General features: G+C 43.0%; 1 protein-coding gene across 1 annotated transcript in view; it reads right to left on the reverse strand.

Moving 5' to 3' along the window:
* Positions 1–15096: 15096 nt before the first annotated feature.
* The window catches only part of babam2 (BRISC and BRCA1 A complex member 2), a 71590-nt gene continuing 70111 nt past the window's right edge, over positions 15097–16575 (reverse strand). The window contains exon 12 of the mRNA XM_029493430.1: positions 15097–15974. Within this exon, the coding sequence (XP_029349290.1) occupies positions 15911–15974 (64 nt within the window). The 3' untranslated portion in view covers positions 15097–15910. The remainder of the gene's footprint in view (positions 15975–16575) is intronic.

Genomic DNA, 16575 nt, shown 5'->3' on the forward strand with positions numbered 1-16575 from the left:
CATGTGCACACAAACACACACACAAACACACACATTATGGGGGTCATCGTGCTCTGTGTCCACCTGTGGACAGCAGGCAGCGGCCGCGCGCCTGTCGCCAAACCTTTATTTCTACCGCCTTAAATTCTGTCGCGCGGGCGTTCATCAGCTGCTGCTCCCGCTAATAAAGACACACTCAGAGCGGTTAGACACTGATGGGACTGCTTTGTGTTACATGTTGGTGGGTGTCATAGAGGGTGGCCACCCGACGCAGCGTGATCCCGCGATACTGGCCAGAGGAACGTGGCCACCGGCTGCTGCGCGCAGCGGGGAGACGCGGCCGCTTCACAGGAAGCTCGCTGAAATGTGGGCTAATTGTAATTCGGACGCAGCTCGTAAACAAGGGCACGGCGCCCAGAATGTGACATGTTACACGATGTGAAATGGCGTATTAAGTATAATCCAATCTTCTATGGTTCCTATTTTAATTTGTGTCACCATAACGGGCGACGCTGAGCTCTCCTAAAGCTGTTTGCCGCGCATGTCTTTGCCAGAAAGAGTCGCTCCCATCAAAAAGTTTCCATCTTCGCGCCTCAGTCGGGCAAGTTGTGGAGAGAAATAATCTGCAGGGGGGTTTTCTGAGGTGACCACTCGCAGCAGAGGCACTGAGTGTTCTTGTTATTCTTTTTGTTGTTGTTGTTGTTTTTTTTTTTTTCGTGCATGCCCACAACCGGAACATGTCAATTAGACCGTGGGAACTGCAGCACTTCAACCTTTCCGCAGTTACCGAGTGGCTTTTTTCGCCGCATCGGGACCTTTTGACCCGCGCGCTGATCTGTGACCCCCCCTCCAGTCAATGAGGGCTGCAGGAAAGCGCTCGGATGTTCAATACATCTTTATTTGAATGATATTAATTAGTGATTAATGTTTATCACCCGCCAACGGCACAGCTTTTTCAACGGTAACGGTGTTGCTAAGCGACAGGTTTTTTTTTTCCTCCCTTAATTTGCCAGAGGGAGTCTAATCTGACATAGTCCTATAATTAATGCAGTAAGATCATTTGAGATGCACCCATCGGCGTCAATTTGGGAAAAGCAAGGTATGGCAGTGTGACAGGTCCTGTTCCCATAGGAGTCCAAATTTGATCTTTAAGTACATAATGAGGAATTGGAATGCACAACAAACGGGCTGATGTGACGCTTGTCAGTCAGTCAGTTCCTGCTCCACTTATGAGTTTTGTGTCTTTTTTGGTGTTTTTTGGTGGCGCTGAGGTTTCGGTCACCTGCACTGGGCCCGGCCGGAGAACCGGGTCAGCTCAGGTGATCCACAGGCTCGTGTGTCTGTGTGCTTAGAGCGGCTGATCCGCTGCTGCGTCGGTTTCCTCCATCATACATCATGAGGAATCAGCTCCATATAGAAAGCTGATCCAGCCTTCAGTCCGCACACACGCACTGCTCACACTGACGGACTCTCAGCAAGAGGCTTACCTGACGTCATACAGGTAGTCGTGACGCAAGAGGCCGTTAGCCCTAATGCTACATTCAGGTACCTTTTTGCTCAATCCGACACCAAGCGATTATATTCGAAGCGCAATTCATGAGTTCATTGTCAATGTTTCAAAAAACTGTCTGCGTAGAAGATTGTTTTCAGATTTAATATAAACTGATGTAAATAATGCACTTGGCATCTAAAAAATGAGTACAGTTGGCAGATAAGCATTGCCCACCCCCCACAAAAAACAAAGAGCTATTCATGTAGAAATATTTGCTTTTTCTGTTAAAATATTCTGCTTTCCTGTAAACCTGCAGAGACATGAATCTGTATATAAATGACTATAAATGGCCCATGTTGTTTGCTCTCCATACTATAGTGTTTCAAACACACACTGGCACAGATCGCACATTCTGCTTAGGCCACATTCTGAACTTTACTTCAGTATTTAAATTTTGGGCTACTTAATACCACCACAAATATTATATTAATATTATTCCTCATCATACCTCATGCCATCATATCCTATACAGGTAAGATGCACTGTTAAAGACTAAACAGCAAATAGCCCAGGGAGAGCTCAGGGAGGGTCAGAATGCATGATAAATCACAATTCAAAATAGCTGTTTATGTTCAGTAAAATTTTATTAATAATGTTGAATAAATACAAATCAAAAACCAAATCAGATCTATTTATAAGATGAAGGTACAATTTAATTAGAACATTCTACTTTGATATTCGGGGTTATGTACATGTTGCTGTATACAATATAAAACTCCTAATTTCATCACCCCTGTACCAGCACCAAAAAACTGTTCAGAGGTCTAGACAGCAATACGATATGGTCACATACTGCAGAAGGAGACATTTTACTTTTCTTTCTTTTATAGGAAGAATACTTACAAACTTCAACAGGACTTTTGATACCAATGGAATTTTACCTGGATGTCGCTTCTTTTACCCAAATAAAGGATTGGAATACTTATTCCACCTCTAACACTTGTTTCATGTTTCACACAGTTTGCTGCCATTAGTCCCAGTGGATTATATTCAGGTGTTGTGTCTGAGAGCAAAGAAACCCATTTACATTTGTGAAGGAAGAAATACATCCAAATAAAACATAACCTACTGTAAGGCGCATTCACAGCATTTACTGTATTACTGAGTCACTTTATAGCTCAATTATTGGCAGGAGAACAGCTCAGCTGAACAGAGAGGAGTAGACTTTTCTCTGAATTGAAATCTTTCCTGGGAGTTAGCAAGTTCAGAGTTCACTATTAGATATTGTTACATATCTCTGTTTTTCTTTTCGCCCTTGCCTTCTCATTGTTTTCTTCCCTACAGCGTCACTCATCTGTCATAGTGTAATACCTTAACCTAGATAATAGCTCAACATGATCAGCACAGCTAATCTCATGGATCAGGTGTTGGAGCAGGACACGTGTAGACACCAAAGTGCTGACTAGGGGGTAGAGAGTTGGTTGAACTCACAGTGGCTTTATTGTTGGGTTAGTAGTCTGTTAACACACATATGCTTTGTTGTGTTGCATGATGCAGCAGAGCAAAGAAGCAGCAATGCGCGCCTGCTAAATTCAATGCACATTACAGGAAGCTGCCAGTGAGCAACATTCTCCCTTTTCTTTTTCCCACATTGTTGACAACATGAAATCTATTGAATCTGCGGTTTGGTCTAACAATGCAGTGGCAAATATGAGTTCTCTTGTCAAAGTGTGTTATGCAAATTAGACTTAAATTGAAATCTAATCAGAAGCTTCATCAGGAGGCCCACTGTGCAGGAACAAGGCTTTAAAAAGAGGCTAGATGCCAGACTGGCAGACAGCTCCTGTGAATTAAAGTAACTATCCTTCAGTGATTTCATTTATTGGTTGCCTTGGTGACTCCTGTAAAGCAGTGAGGCACAACAGCGCAGAGGATTAATTTGATCGTTCTTGACCTGTAGAGTGTGGGATTGTGGAGAGAAAAATATGAATTCACTAGCTTCATATCCTTCAATCAGGCCAATCACATTCAGGTATGCAGAAAATAAATGAATAAATAACTAAAAAACAGCAGCTGCTTGAGAACATTTTTTTGTTCACACACGGACAGAAACATTTATCTCCTGTTAGCCTTTCTTCAGCGTATGAAGGCTTTACCCTGTGCACAAGATCCAGTTTGCAAAAATAATTTTTATGTATGTGTGCAAGTGTTCGGTGAGAGCTGGAAATTAATGAAGGGGGCTGATGTGGTCCAAAATACTTTGGAATGTGTGCATCTGGAGAGAACACAATTAAAAGGGGCACGTCAACATTTTTACACAAGCAGACAATTTTTACCTGCCATGAACAGAACCTACTCTGACTGGGAAAACACCTGTTCTATCCTGCTCCATAAAAATTAAACATTAATGAGAGTAATGATGAAGAGATGGTCAAACCAAAGACCTTGAGGAAACAGCATCATGTGTTTTGTAGGACTGAGCTGGTTGTCTGAGTCTTATTTATCTTGATGCTTTTCCTTTCTTTCTTTTTTTCAATCTCTCTCCCACAGTTGGTTAATTATATGAAAGCAGAATGTCAGTTGCTCTGGTTTAAAAACCAAATATAAATTCATTCATTTTCTACTTATCTGTTTCCTGTTCGCAGGGGCTGCTGGAGCCAATCCCAGCTCACTCTGGTTGTCTCAACACACAGAGACAGACAGAGACCAACAACCACTCACACTCAGACCTACGGACAATTTAGAGTCACCAGTTAACCTGAACATGATGTCTTTGGATGTTAGGAGGAAACCGGAGTACCTGGAGGGAACCCATACAAGCACGGGGAAAACATTCAAACTCCGCACAGAAAGGCCCCAGGCCGGGAACTGAACCTGCTACCTTCTTATTGTGGGGCAACAATTGTGGGTGCAACACGGTTATTGGGTCAATTTAATTAACAGTTAATTTGGATCTTTAATATTTTAATCACTTGCTACAACTGATTAAATAAACTGGTCGTATCACTGAACTACAGTTTTTGATATTACATCACTAATATATTAATTGCACAACAGTGTCAACAGTGTACTCAACAAATGAGCAGCAATTATCAGATTGTCCACCATAAATCCCTTATTAAAATAATCAACTCAAAATATGACACTGCTGAGGAGTAATTAACAAAGATCTGCCATTAAATAATTAAGGCAATAATTACGGTAGTGAGACGATGGGGAAGTATTGTGTTGTGGGGTTAAATGAGTGTAATGAGAGGGAAGGGGTGTGGGTGTGCGTGCACACTTCAGGCAGGACTCTCTGCACAGGAACAAGCACATGTGTGAACATGTAGGGTGCTGGTTCCTCAGCTGTCAATCTGCTGTGGTAAACCAGTCATCGGCAAATGAAAAGGCACCTGGTTACGTTCCCTTTCTGGTCACCGCGTTTGATTTCTTTAAACTGGCCGAGTTGCAACCTACTCACAGGATAATCCTTTTGTAGCGCGTGGGGCTCTCTTTAGGCTCATGTGGTCCACCACTAGAGAGGAAGATTTTTGATTTCATCAGTGTTTTGAGGTGGTGACGTCGTTACTGGCGGTGACAAAAATGCGATTTAATCAAAAGGTTCGCAGGATTCTGGGGCTGGGAAAACAAGTTATTGTCATGTTGATAATGAAGTCCAATAATGTTCCCTTCTACGAGCAGAACACTGTGAAAGGAGTTGGTTACCTCACTGAGAAGTGAAACTCATTGTTGGACGGCTAACTGTGGCTGTGGTTCTTCTTCCATGACCCCCTGCTAGATTTCAAACTGATTCACTGTGAAAACACGCAAAGTGAAGTGATCAAGACACATTTCAGCAGGGAGTGCTAAGCTAACCGAGAAACAGATAGTATTTTTAACTTGGCAAACAAATAGTCCAGCACCTCCCACAACTTGTGCTTTATACTCCTCTGGTGAATAAGGAGCAGTTGCTATGCTAAGCTGTTTTGCTGTCCTCACGCTATGGCAGTTTTTAATTAAAATTTAAATGAAATGTCTGTTTATTTAGTTTTGCTTTGCACAGTTTTTTGCTAGTTATCCTGACTGTAAGTTTCCACACAGTATTGTGGGATAGACCACATGGAACCATTTTAAGGTTTGACTTTCTGACTTCCGGCTTCATATGTAAAGACACTAGAGCAGTAATCAGTCCTCACCTAACTGTCATCAAGAGAGCGAGGATTTTACCGATAAAAGCATTGATTGATTTTGTTCACGTGTAAATACGAAGGGAAAGGCCAAAGTTTTTTCATGCTAATTACTGAGCTAAATGCTAAATATGCTGAATATAGATTATGTTCAGATGCTTGTTAGTTTTAGTTGTTTATATATAGATAGATTAATTAGCCTGGTTAAAAGAAAAGGTAGCAGTAGGGGGAACCACTTACTTTCCTGTTGGGCTAAACTGAACCTGAAACTCCGCCCACACAGGAACACTTCTGGATATGAAGCTCAATCTCTCTCTCTCTCTTTTTTTTTTTTAACAGTGGACAAATGCACTTTACCCATTTGATTTCGTCGGTGAGAGCAGCGGCGCAGGGATCGCTGTGAGATAGGAATTAGGGGGTAAAAGCATCTTATTAAAAGGCATCACGTAGCAACCAAATGTTTTCTTGCCTGTTTGCTCCAGCAGATAAATAATCACAATGACCTCCTCTGACTCAAACTCAGTTAGCTTGTCCAGTAGCTGGCAAATCTGGAATCCTCTGTGTCACAGGAGATTGCAGTGAAGCGAAATGCTTAATTCTGTCGTTTATCAGACAGTTTTGTGTAATCAAGGCACAGCAGGCAGATAGCCAAGTGGGAGCACACAGAAAAACGTCTAGTAAGCGTACAGTACCTTCCAATCAACACATTGGTCACACTCTTGACAGTAACTTCACAAGCATTAAGGTATCAGTTCCTGATACAATGGAAGGAAGTGCGTCACAGGCACGCCGCACCTCGAGACAAAGAAGAATGGAACGCTGCTCAGGCGAAAACAGCAGAGAGAGAAGGGGAAATGTTGGAGCATGTGGTGGAAGAAGTGAACAAATAACAGGGTCCGCGAAAGAAAAGACCATGAGTGGTCGGGGGACTTCTGAGCAGGCACTGGGCGGTCAACACAGCCACCTGCAGCTCACAAGTAAACAACAGCGCGCCATTCCTTCCACTTTTACTGGACTGCTTGTTTTTAGTGGAAGAAAACACAAGTCCCCACCCCCCTCTCTCTCCACGTTACTCAACCATAGAAACATAGAAAAGGAAAATGTTGGCTGCCTGACAAAAATCGGCTCTAAATCTGCATATTATTTTATTTTGGTCTTTCTGTGTGTTGTTTTCCTCGTTGTTGGCCCGAAAGAGTCAAATCGAATAGTGTTTTCTGAGAGACGTGTCTGTGTGCAGCCATGGTACACGCACAATGGGCAAGTTTATCGCACTCCGTCAACAAGGTTGTCAGTATAATTTATGTGTATGCTGGTCTGAGGGCTGCACAGCCTGGAATGTTAATGGGTTTTGGTTGAGGAACTGAGTTGTCCTGCTGGCGTTTGACCTCAGCTGAGGAACTGTTATCACTTCGACCAAGTCAGTATGGAGTTTAAACAGGACACCACCTTTAACTATGTATGATGTAATATGTAAGGCTGATTTACATCCCGCATTAAGCATGAATCTTTTAATGATGTTTGGTTTTCCTGCACTACACTTCCCAGAACCTGTCAAAGTAAAAGTGTGGGGGCAGTACAGTGACGATATATTTCTGAGTTTCATGGCTTTTGATCTGTTGTGCTAACTAACTAACCAACCATTTCTTCTGGATGTCTGGAAACACAAACACATCACTTCCTGTGCAACAAGGAACAGGAACAACAGGAAGTGGTAAAAGTGTTTAAAACAAGCCTCAAGAATGTTTTTACAATTAAAGTTGAATCATGATGTTACCGTAAATCCAGCAAACTCATTTAAGATGCAGAGTGGTGATGGAAAACTTCTCTTTGTGTGCGTTTAAAGCCCAGGAAGATTATAGCTACTGGCATATCTTTAGCTGCACTCTTGCATTTTTCTGTGTTTCCATACTGATTTCTCCACAAAAGCCAAGATCTTAACATGCTTCTCTGAAGCTCATCCTCCCTCTAACATTATCCACATTGTATTAGCTGATTTATCTGAGTCCTCAGTGGAAAATCAGACAGGAAGATATCAGTGCTGTAACTGTTTAGCTTTCATTACTGGCCACAGTGCTGTCTCTGTGATAACTGCTTGACATATTCTGATAACTTAATTACATTTCGTCTCTTCCATATATTGCCAAATCTGACACAGAAATGTAATTGGAAAAGCAAAAGCCAACACAGTCTGAAAAAAAAAAAACAAAAAACAAAAAACAAGACGATAAGAGCAAAATGAGGCCTCAGTAGGCGTGTGGGATAAAGTAGTCACTGTGCTCCTCAGGAAGTTGGCTCATCATTCAAGCATTTTAACCATCATCAAATTCCAGGCTATTGGCTGTAATTGACAGGGACAAACATCAGTGCCTATTGTACCTGAACCTACCATTACAGTAGGCCTTTTCATTAGCTTACTGTCTTTCTCTGTTCACCACGTCAGTGATTCTGGGTGACTGTAGGCACAGGTAACCCTGATGTAAATGAAATGAGACTGGTATTATATCAGGGGAAAATCGGGGTTCAGAGCCCTGCTCAAGGACATTTTAACGTACACATGAAGAGCTGGGAAACAAACTGATTCAGCAGGTAACATTTCTCAGACTCACATTTGTAGTCCAGCCTGTCAGCATTCTAAAAATTTGATGATGGTTCCTCTGTACAAAATACCAAATTCCAGAGAAATTCAACCAATGGCTTTATACATGGTGATCCCTGAAGTCAACAAGCTTCTTCCTCTAAGGCCCATGAATGTCTGCATAAGACATTTTTAGAAAATGATTGATATAGTTAAACTTGCCCATTCTCCAAAGTTGCCACACCATAAGATGTTAAACATGTTGCACAAGAGATTCATTTTCTGAAATAATCTGCCTTTCAGGTTAATGAATTATAGTTTTTTCAAATGACAGAAATCAATTACTGGAATAATCAAAGCAAGCAAGGTGAAAAAGTTGTTTTCCTCTCTAACTGGAGAATCAGTATTTTTTTTCCATCATCAAAGCTGAGATGGAAATGAGCATCCAAAAATAATCAAACCTCTGTGGCAAAGTTGTATTTTTTATACACAAGAAAACAGGTCAAAAATATATGAACAAAAAGAAACCAAATGTGACGTGATTTCTCCTTTGATGAAGAGTAAAACAGCTGAACAGTATATAATTTTCCACTGCGTTGACCCGAGTGGATTCAGGCTGATGCAGACTTCCATAGCTTCTCATCATTAATCGTTTTTTTTTTTTTTTTTTTTTTAGTTAGGACTGCACAAATTGCAGAAAAGCATGGCCACAGAGTCAGTGACATTACCAGTGGATTTCTGAAGGGATGTTTTGAGGCTCACTGGCATCTCTTCAGCTGTTTGGAGCAAAATAAATAAATAAATAAAGGCAAATTTCCCCATCAGGGTGGAGTCTGGCTTGAAAGTGGAGTGGGGGGAGCAGTCACCACACACTGATGCTGCAGAGACACCTGTCAGTCAGGAAGTACACAGTGGAACGTACTGCACCTCTCCTGAAGCCTTAATGTCTTCATGGAACAACAAAGTGAAGTCATCAACTGAGACTCTTGTGTTTGAACACACACACACACATCAAACAGAATTATGAAATTGCACAGAAGAATGTGAAGGAAGGAGGAGGAAGCGGGGGTGGGGGATCTTCTTCCTGGGGTCGACTCCTCCGGTGCGTCCATTCCTTCCGGCTCGATGGAGGCTTAATGTGAGTGTGGAAAAGTGGAAAATTTAATTAGGCTGCCAAGGGGTGTTTGTGTCACTTGGCACGAGCCATCCCCCACCCTCCCACCACCACCATCAGCCCCAACTCCCCCCCCCCCTTTCCTCCCACCTTCACTCAACCTTTGCTCTTAATTCATTTGTTGCAACACCCCCGGTGTTAGTACCTGTTTTTGTGTTTTTGCTCTTCGTCCTTTAGGACGTGACCCAGTGGGCTACAGGAGCAGATAGAGGTCAGCAGCTTACAGCTGCACAGATGTTGTGCAGCGGGTGGATCTGATGTGGTGGAGCTGCCACTGAGCACTGATGTGTGGACACACTTAAACAGTGTGGGTGCTGAATGGAGAGAAGGGCAAACACACTGACTTCCATTTTTATTTTTCTGCCTGTGTCACATGTTGACTCTACCATCACGCTGCTAAGCTTCTGTGCTTAATTTTAGATCGTTGCTCATATGTAGGGTTTTGGATAAGGCTTTGTATCTAATCACATTGGTAAACCAATATGTGACACTGACGCGATGTGACACCGGTGTCGAAAAGATGCAAGATCTAGTTGCAAGAAGCTATGCGGGCTTGCGTCTCACCTTATGTGGATTCCAATTTCAGTGATAGATATTTGTCTCATTCTCCTTCAGTGTTTGCGTTGGTCAATGTAGGTGCTGTCTCAGATATGGTGGCCTAGAGCCAAAAATACTACTGTGGATATGAACATACAGAAAATACCGTACATTATTTTCTATGTACCTGCTCATGTGTTGGCAAACATGCCATTTTAAACTGAGTAGTGTAGTAAAGTGGATATAAATACTAATAAATGAATATTCAGTCAAACATAAACTTGGTGTAACTCGTGTGCTTCTGTCAGTCCCGAGAGAAAATTTGTGCCATTTAAGTCTTATTGTAAAGAATCAATCAGGAGTGTACTCTGTCCCATCCAAGTAAATTATGTTAAGCTGTGTAAATCGTCTGTTTGCCTAATTGTCATTAGAAGATGGTTTGTTGATGAAATGAAATTCGTGCTGAACGTGCAGAAATAACATTCGAACTACAAGCCGACATGAGACTAAACTGATGCTGCACCTCATCACGTGGCTGCATCACAACCACTCAGCCTCAAAAGAAAACTTTCTCCCGGCTCGTCTGCAAACACGCTCATCAGTCGTGCACTCTCCTAACTTCCAAATACATGGGTATTTACTTTTTGGATTTAAGGGGCAGGAGGGACGGGAAGTTGGAATGGGTGGTGGCGGCGGAGGGATGAAAGAGTCTTGTCACATTACATGTACCTGTCTGCGCATGTCTTCACTCGCGGCTGTCATCTCACCTGACAGGTCTATCAGTGTCCATGGCTGATCAGAACGCGTGTCTCAGTCTGACAGGCTGAACTGACAGTGCGGCAATCCAGACTGACAGCTCCTCAGGTAGCTGGTGGAGGGAAGGATGGAAGGATGGAGGGATGAAGGAGGGAAAAATGAAGAGGGAGCAAGCTGTATGATGAAAAGCAAGAAGAGTGAAACAGCACGCGTACAGCGAGAGCAGCAAATGAAGTTAAGTAAGTGAGCATGGCCGAGCTCTCCTGATGATAAAATCATTCTGAGGTTGTTCTGTGAAAATGCGCGATGTTGCCAAACATTGCCTTTAAAACCTCCATTAAAGCTGTGCCAGTTCAAATTTTTAAGCAAATTGAACCTCATTTTTTACGACAATCAAACACACTGAGCTAATGCCAAGCGGCTTGTTTAATTCAGGGGAACTGAGCGCTGAATTCTAGAGAAAAAATACCTGCGGGAAGTGTTTCCCTTCACCCATGAAAGCTTTAAATCAAGTGTCTGTGACGAGCACACCCAGGGGAAAATTATGAGGAGGGCAGCCCCCCCCTCAACACACACACACACACACACACACAAAAAGACTTTTCACTCTTCGACAGATATCGGCTTTTATCTCGTCAAAAGCCAGTGAAAACAAGCCCATCAAGAACGCCTCAACAACACCAGTGCGAGACAAAACAGCAAAACCTACAAGCTCCAGAGCAAAGACTCATTTGATCAGCTTAGCTACGCTCTCCTGGCTTCAGAGTGTACGAGGAGTAATTAGCAATTAACAATCAGGGTTTAACTAGATCCAGTTATTATCTGTAAGCAAGAAGGGAGGTGGGGTGAAGGGGGGGGGGGGTAGAAGAATATCTGCTGCTTGAGTGTGCATTAGAATTCCCGTGCTACTCCGAGTTTGATGAAAAAGAAGAGTGAGGGACCGGAGCAGTAATTCTCTCATTTTCACGACATCTCTGGGCCATTTTTTCCCCCCCAAATTCCCAGATCAAACAGGCTGTAACAAAAGGCCCCAAATCCCCCCTCCGCTCCCCTCCTCCTGCTCTCTCTTTCCAAAATTAGTTAAGCCTCTCAGCTCCATCATCCTCAACATGGCTCGCATCAACAACCCTACGCTGCATGGCAAATGCTGCACAGTTTCTGAAATCCAACCCCTCCTCAAACACACACACACTCCTCTTCGGCAACATCCCTCCAAACATGCTGAAGATGAGGGGGTGGGGGGGGGGGAAACTCCCCATATGTCACTCTGAATTTGTACTTACAGAAAAAATACAAAGTACCCCACAGTCAGAGTTTGTGATTTCTCCCCTTCCTCCCCCTTTCACTTGGCCAACTGTTTGCCTTTTGTCTTTTCTGGAGGAAGACGTTAAGTCAAAAGGCTGCCATATGAAAATAAAGATGTAAAACCGAGTCAGCAGGCGAGGCTGACGGATTGCGATGATTCGGACAGGAGAACAAAGTAAACAATGCAGAATGAGGCAGCTGTCGGCCTTCACTGCTCCCTGACATATCCAGGCCTTGTGGAGACTCCGCGTTTCCCTCTGATTACCTCATCCCTGCCGCCGCTGCCCTGGTTGTTTACCATCTCGGTTCATGAGGTGATGATTCAGGATTTTCAATCATCTCTCACACACTTTCCCTCCCTTTCTTTTATCATTCTTTATAAACTCCCAGCACAAACTTTTTGTCTGCTTTCAACATACTTTTTTTTACTCATCAAAAAGTTTCTTGGCAACTGGCCCAACTTCTGAGGTGAAGCGGGGTGAGTGATGCCATGAGCTAACTCTGGGGTTATTGCCCAGGAAGGTGCTCAAGCTTTAAATGATCCTGTTTCACACACTTGTCAGTTCTCCAGGCTGGCAGGTCCTTACTGCCTCTGAGCTAGCTGCTTATAGGGTTGTCACCAGAGCAGTTAATGTTAATCTAATGCTAATATTCATGTTTGCTGGCTCCCTTCGGCTAAGAACACCTGCTTCAAGGGCAGACAGGCCTGCGTTAGCACCACCTCCACCGTGTGTCCGAACACTGGCTGGTCCAGGTGGGAAGCTGTCTCACCTCAAGCCATGCAAGAGTCAAACAAATGATTGAAATAAAGCTAAAACACCAACCAACCGCCCATCCGCTCATCCTCTGAGGGAAAATGACCACCACATCCAGTGCCAGTCCGGCAAAGCATTAACTCATCTGGACCACGACAAAAGACACCCCTCCTCACCCCACCCGCCACAAAAACAAACAAACAAAAAAACAAAGGGGAAACAACCCCAAAACATTTTCATCAATTTAATCATCTCCCGTCCACAGATTTCAAGCTAATTATTCCAGCCCTTAATTATTCCATCCGACTGCCGTTGAGATCTCTTAAAGACCGGCTGGATTAGTGGATTTGGAGTATTAGCTGGGAGGGTTGGCAGACCTCTGCACCGTGATTCAGAGGGCTGAGAAACACATCTTCAAAAGGTACCTAGAGCAGCACCTTCACAGGATCATTACACTGGATAAATCCACGTTAAGTTGCTTAAGAGCATGTAAAGGTGAGTCTTGTTCAGGCGCAGACACTTTTGAGGGAGGAGGCTACCTAAATAACGCAAATGTGACACAGTTTAAGCCACTTTGCAGGGAATTGTTTACAAGTTATTTAAAAGGGCTTATGTCAACTTCAGTCAATGTCAGAGACAGAGGGCAAACTTCAGGACTACTTTTTCGTGCCCAGACTCGACACACAGCAATGTCATGGTCTGCATTCAGCGGAATCATTTAAGACACACTTGGAGCTAATGGAGCCATCTCTTCTTTGTGTTTTTAAGCGCTGGTTCAGATTGACACTTATTTTAGTGATCCATCTGCATCGTCACGCAGCGCCGTTAAAATGACTTGGCACCTTTCCAGTTTCTGGACTTGGCTGTCAACTTAAAACTATTCTTCTATTCTGCGCCTGTTCTAAAGATGCGAGCCATCATCCCGCTACCCCTCCTTTGAACTTCTTCCCTCTCTAACCTCCCCCCAGCTCTGCAAAATGGGAGCAACTCATCCTGCAGCTGACGGCGTAGATGCTCTGAAAGCAGGTCGGGAAAGGTTAGAGGAAGAAACATGAAGTTGGGCAGTCAAAAAGACAAAAAGAATCTTGCTTTTTAATTATTTTATAAAGAGCCTTGATGCTATTAAATGCCCCAGATACATTCACCCTATAGTTCGCAATTAGACTTGACAGTTGCTGCATTACCAACAGTAAATATAGCAAAGGGCTGCGCCTAAGGCCAGGAAGGACCCCTAACTATGACCCTCATATTTAATGATGAAAACAAGCAAGCACGCACTCACACTGGCTCGCTCAAGCACAAGCATGTGCACACCCATGCATGTGCGCGTGCACACAGAATGCCACTCTCCCCGAGCTGTGGCTGTGGCTCCATATTATACAAGAGTATCATATTCAAAAACACTCCTTTACCAATGCACATCATCTCTGTGGTTTCTAAATACATTATCATGTCCATTTGGAGCAAAGACATTTCCTTTAGGCTTCATTGTAGGGTGCAAAAATAATAATGGGCGTGAGATTTAAAAAACTGTTTCCTTTAAAATTATCCTGCAGTGCCTTTGTGGCTTGTGGACGGCAGCATCTCGTCTGATCACCCATTGGTGTTTTGGCCCTAAAGTAAGGTGTGTCCAAGTGGATTAACTTTAAGGGTGGAACTTTAAGGAGGGAAACATTCACCTGCATCAGTTGGTGCACACGTGTGCCAGTAACTCCCATTCAGCACCCTGAATAATCTTGTTCCACTTGTTTCAAAATGCACTGAAAATGCATTTGCTTAAACATAAAACCTAAGGTTGCGACTTGTGCCGTTATTTCTTGGCAGAAGTGTGCCGCAGCTCTGTTAGCCTGTTCGGTCACAATACCCGATCAGGTGACTGCAAATATCTGAAAGAGTGCCCAACTATAAAAACAACACTGCAAATTTCAAACGCATCTGGTTTTCAAAGGGAGTAGCAGAATACAATAGTACAATCCCTTTAATAATAAAAGTCACACAGACACACTCTGAATGCCACATGCTTTAAGACCTGTGCTTCATACTGTAAAATACAGACCTATGGTACGGACTGAAAACCCTCAGCAAATATGAGAAGGATTACAATTCAATTTAGAAGAGACATTTATGCTCCCCAGAAAATAAAAGATTGAGTTTATCATTTGTCAACTGAAGTATTTGAGTCTTTCTATGGGTTAACAACAAACCTACAAACAAGTGAGCAAATGATGAATTCTGACTTTGACTTGGGAGGATTTCTTGTTCTATCCACAGTAAGCGAGGCAGCAAACACCACTTTGGTTCCGATTAAACCCAGATGGTATCAGCAGTGCTATACACAAAACAACAACACAAAGTCGGAGGAAACTTTTTTTACTGGGTAGAAATTTTGACTGAATATAATCACTTACAGTACAACAGCCAAGATGTTAGGAAAAGCTGACAAGGCTTTTACAAAAAAACCAAACCAAAACAAAAAAAAACACAGACAGCATTTTAACAACTACAAGGCAAATTGGGGATGACGATGGTGACCATTGACAGCAGAGCTGATCTTGGTGGCAGAAAATCAGAAACAAAGTTGGATCCTCCCTACAGATCTGCGTGTACTTAATAGTTTACATATTGTTTACATATCAATCATTGGCTGACTAAGCCGGGCCCCTCTGGATGGAGTGCTGGGAGCCTCTGGAGTTTGGCTGCTTGAAGCCAGACATTATTGGCACAACACAATGAAACAGCATTTACCTTCAGGTCAGATAGGCAGACTGTACAAAATAAGTTGTCAAAGAAAGCTTGTGTGAGTATATGGACTTTCCTTTCAAAATAAAGGGCCTTTACAGTGCTAGCAATAGTGATAACAGTGATTATAGCTGTAGCATTATGCAGGGTCTGCATGACTAAACTTCCTCAGCCAAGTGGTTTCTCTCTATGAGTAAAATAAAATATTAAGCGAAGTTACTCGCTGACAGGCAGCAATTTCAAGGCCAAACAATGTAGAACCTGTGTGCAAAAACGCACACTATCATTCTCACTGTGCTGTTCAATTGTGAAAAGCGCTGTACCGTCTGTGCATACTCATATACAGGTACACAATAGCATGCACAAACACACGCTTACATACACCCTCCCACAGGCAACTCTCCAGGCATGTCATTAAGCTAGAGAGCACTAGAGTTTCCCGTTGGCGAAGGCTCCCTCTTGGAATTGAGGGATGAAGCTCTTGAAGTACGCCCTGGGTGGGAGACAGAGAGAAAGAGAGAGGAAGGCGGGGGTGGGCATGTGGGGAGGACAGCAAGTGAAACATCAAAATGTGACAATAATTGTGTTTCAACTGCTTTAAAGCGTCTAACAAATTCATTGGGTCAGTCCCAGCCCCAGTATTGTATGTATCAAAGTACAGATGAAAGGCAGGGAGTCTTTGCTTGTTCCAACAACAAATGTACAGGAAACTTGCAGTGTTTCTGCACTAATTCTCCTGGGTGAGAAACAAGAGATGTATCAAACATAGCCAAAGAAAAACAAAGGAAATCTATATGATTAAAAAAAGAAAAAGCCGCATCATAGGTTGTGTATTCAGGTTTGTGTATCAAGCCAAAGGTTGACCATCTGGCTTTGGCGACAGAAAAGCCTACAATCTCCTTTTCGACCTGGGTCATATGAGTCTGCAGTAGTTTATTATTAGATATTATTTATGCGCCCCGATCTGCATTGGCGTGAAAACATGCAAACGTGCAAATTTCTTGCTGTAACATTTCTCCCACGTTGGTGTTACACTGAAAAATGTTATCAATTTGCATGACAGCTCAGCTCACTCCAGTTCCTGTGTGCGTGCT

Source organism: Echeneis naucrates, chromosome 22 (assembly GCF_900963305.1).
Source record: "Echeneis naucrates chromosome 22, fEcheNa1.1, whole genome shotgun sequence".
NCBI classification, from domain to species: Eukaryota; Metazoa; Chordata; class Actinopteri; order Carangiformes; family Echeneidae; genus Echeneis; species Echeneis naucrates.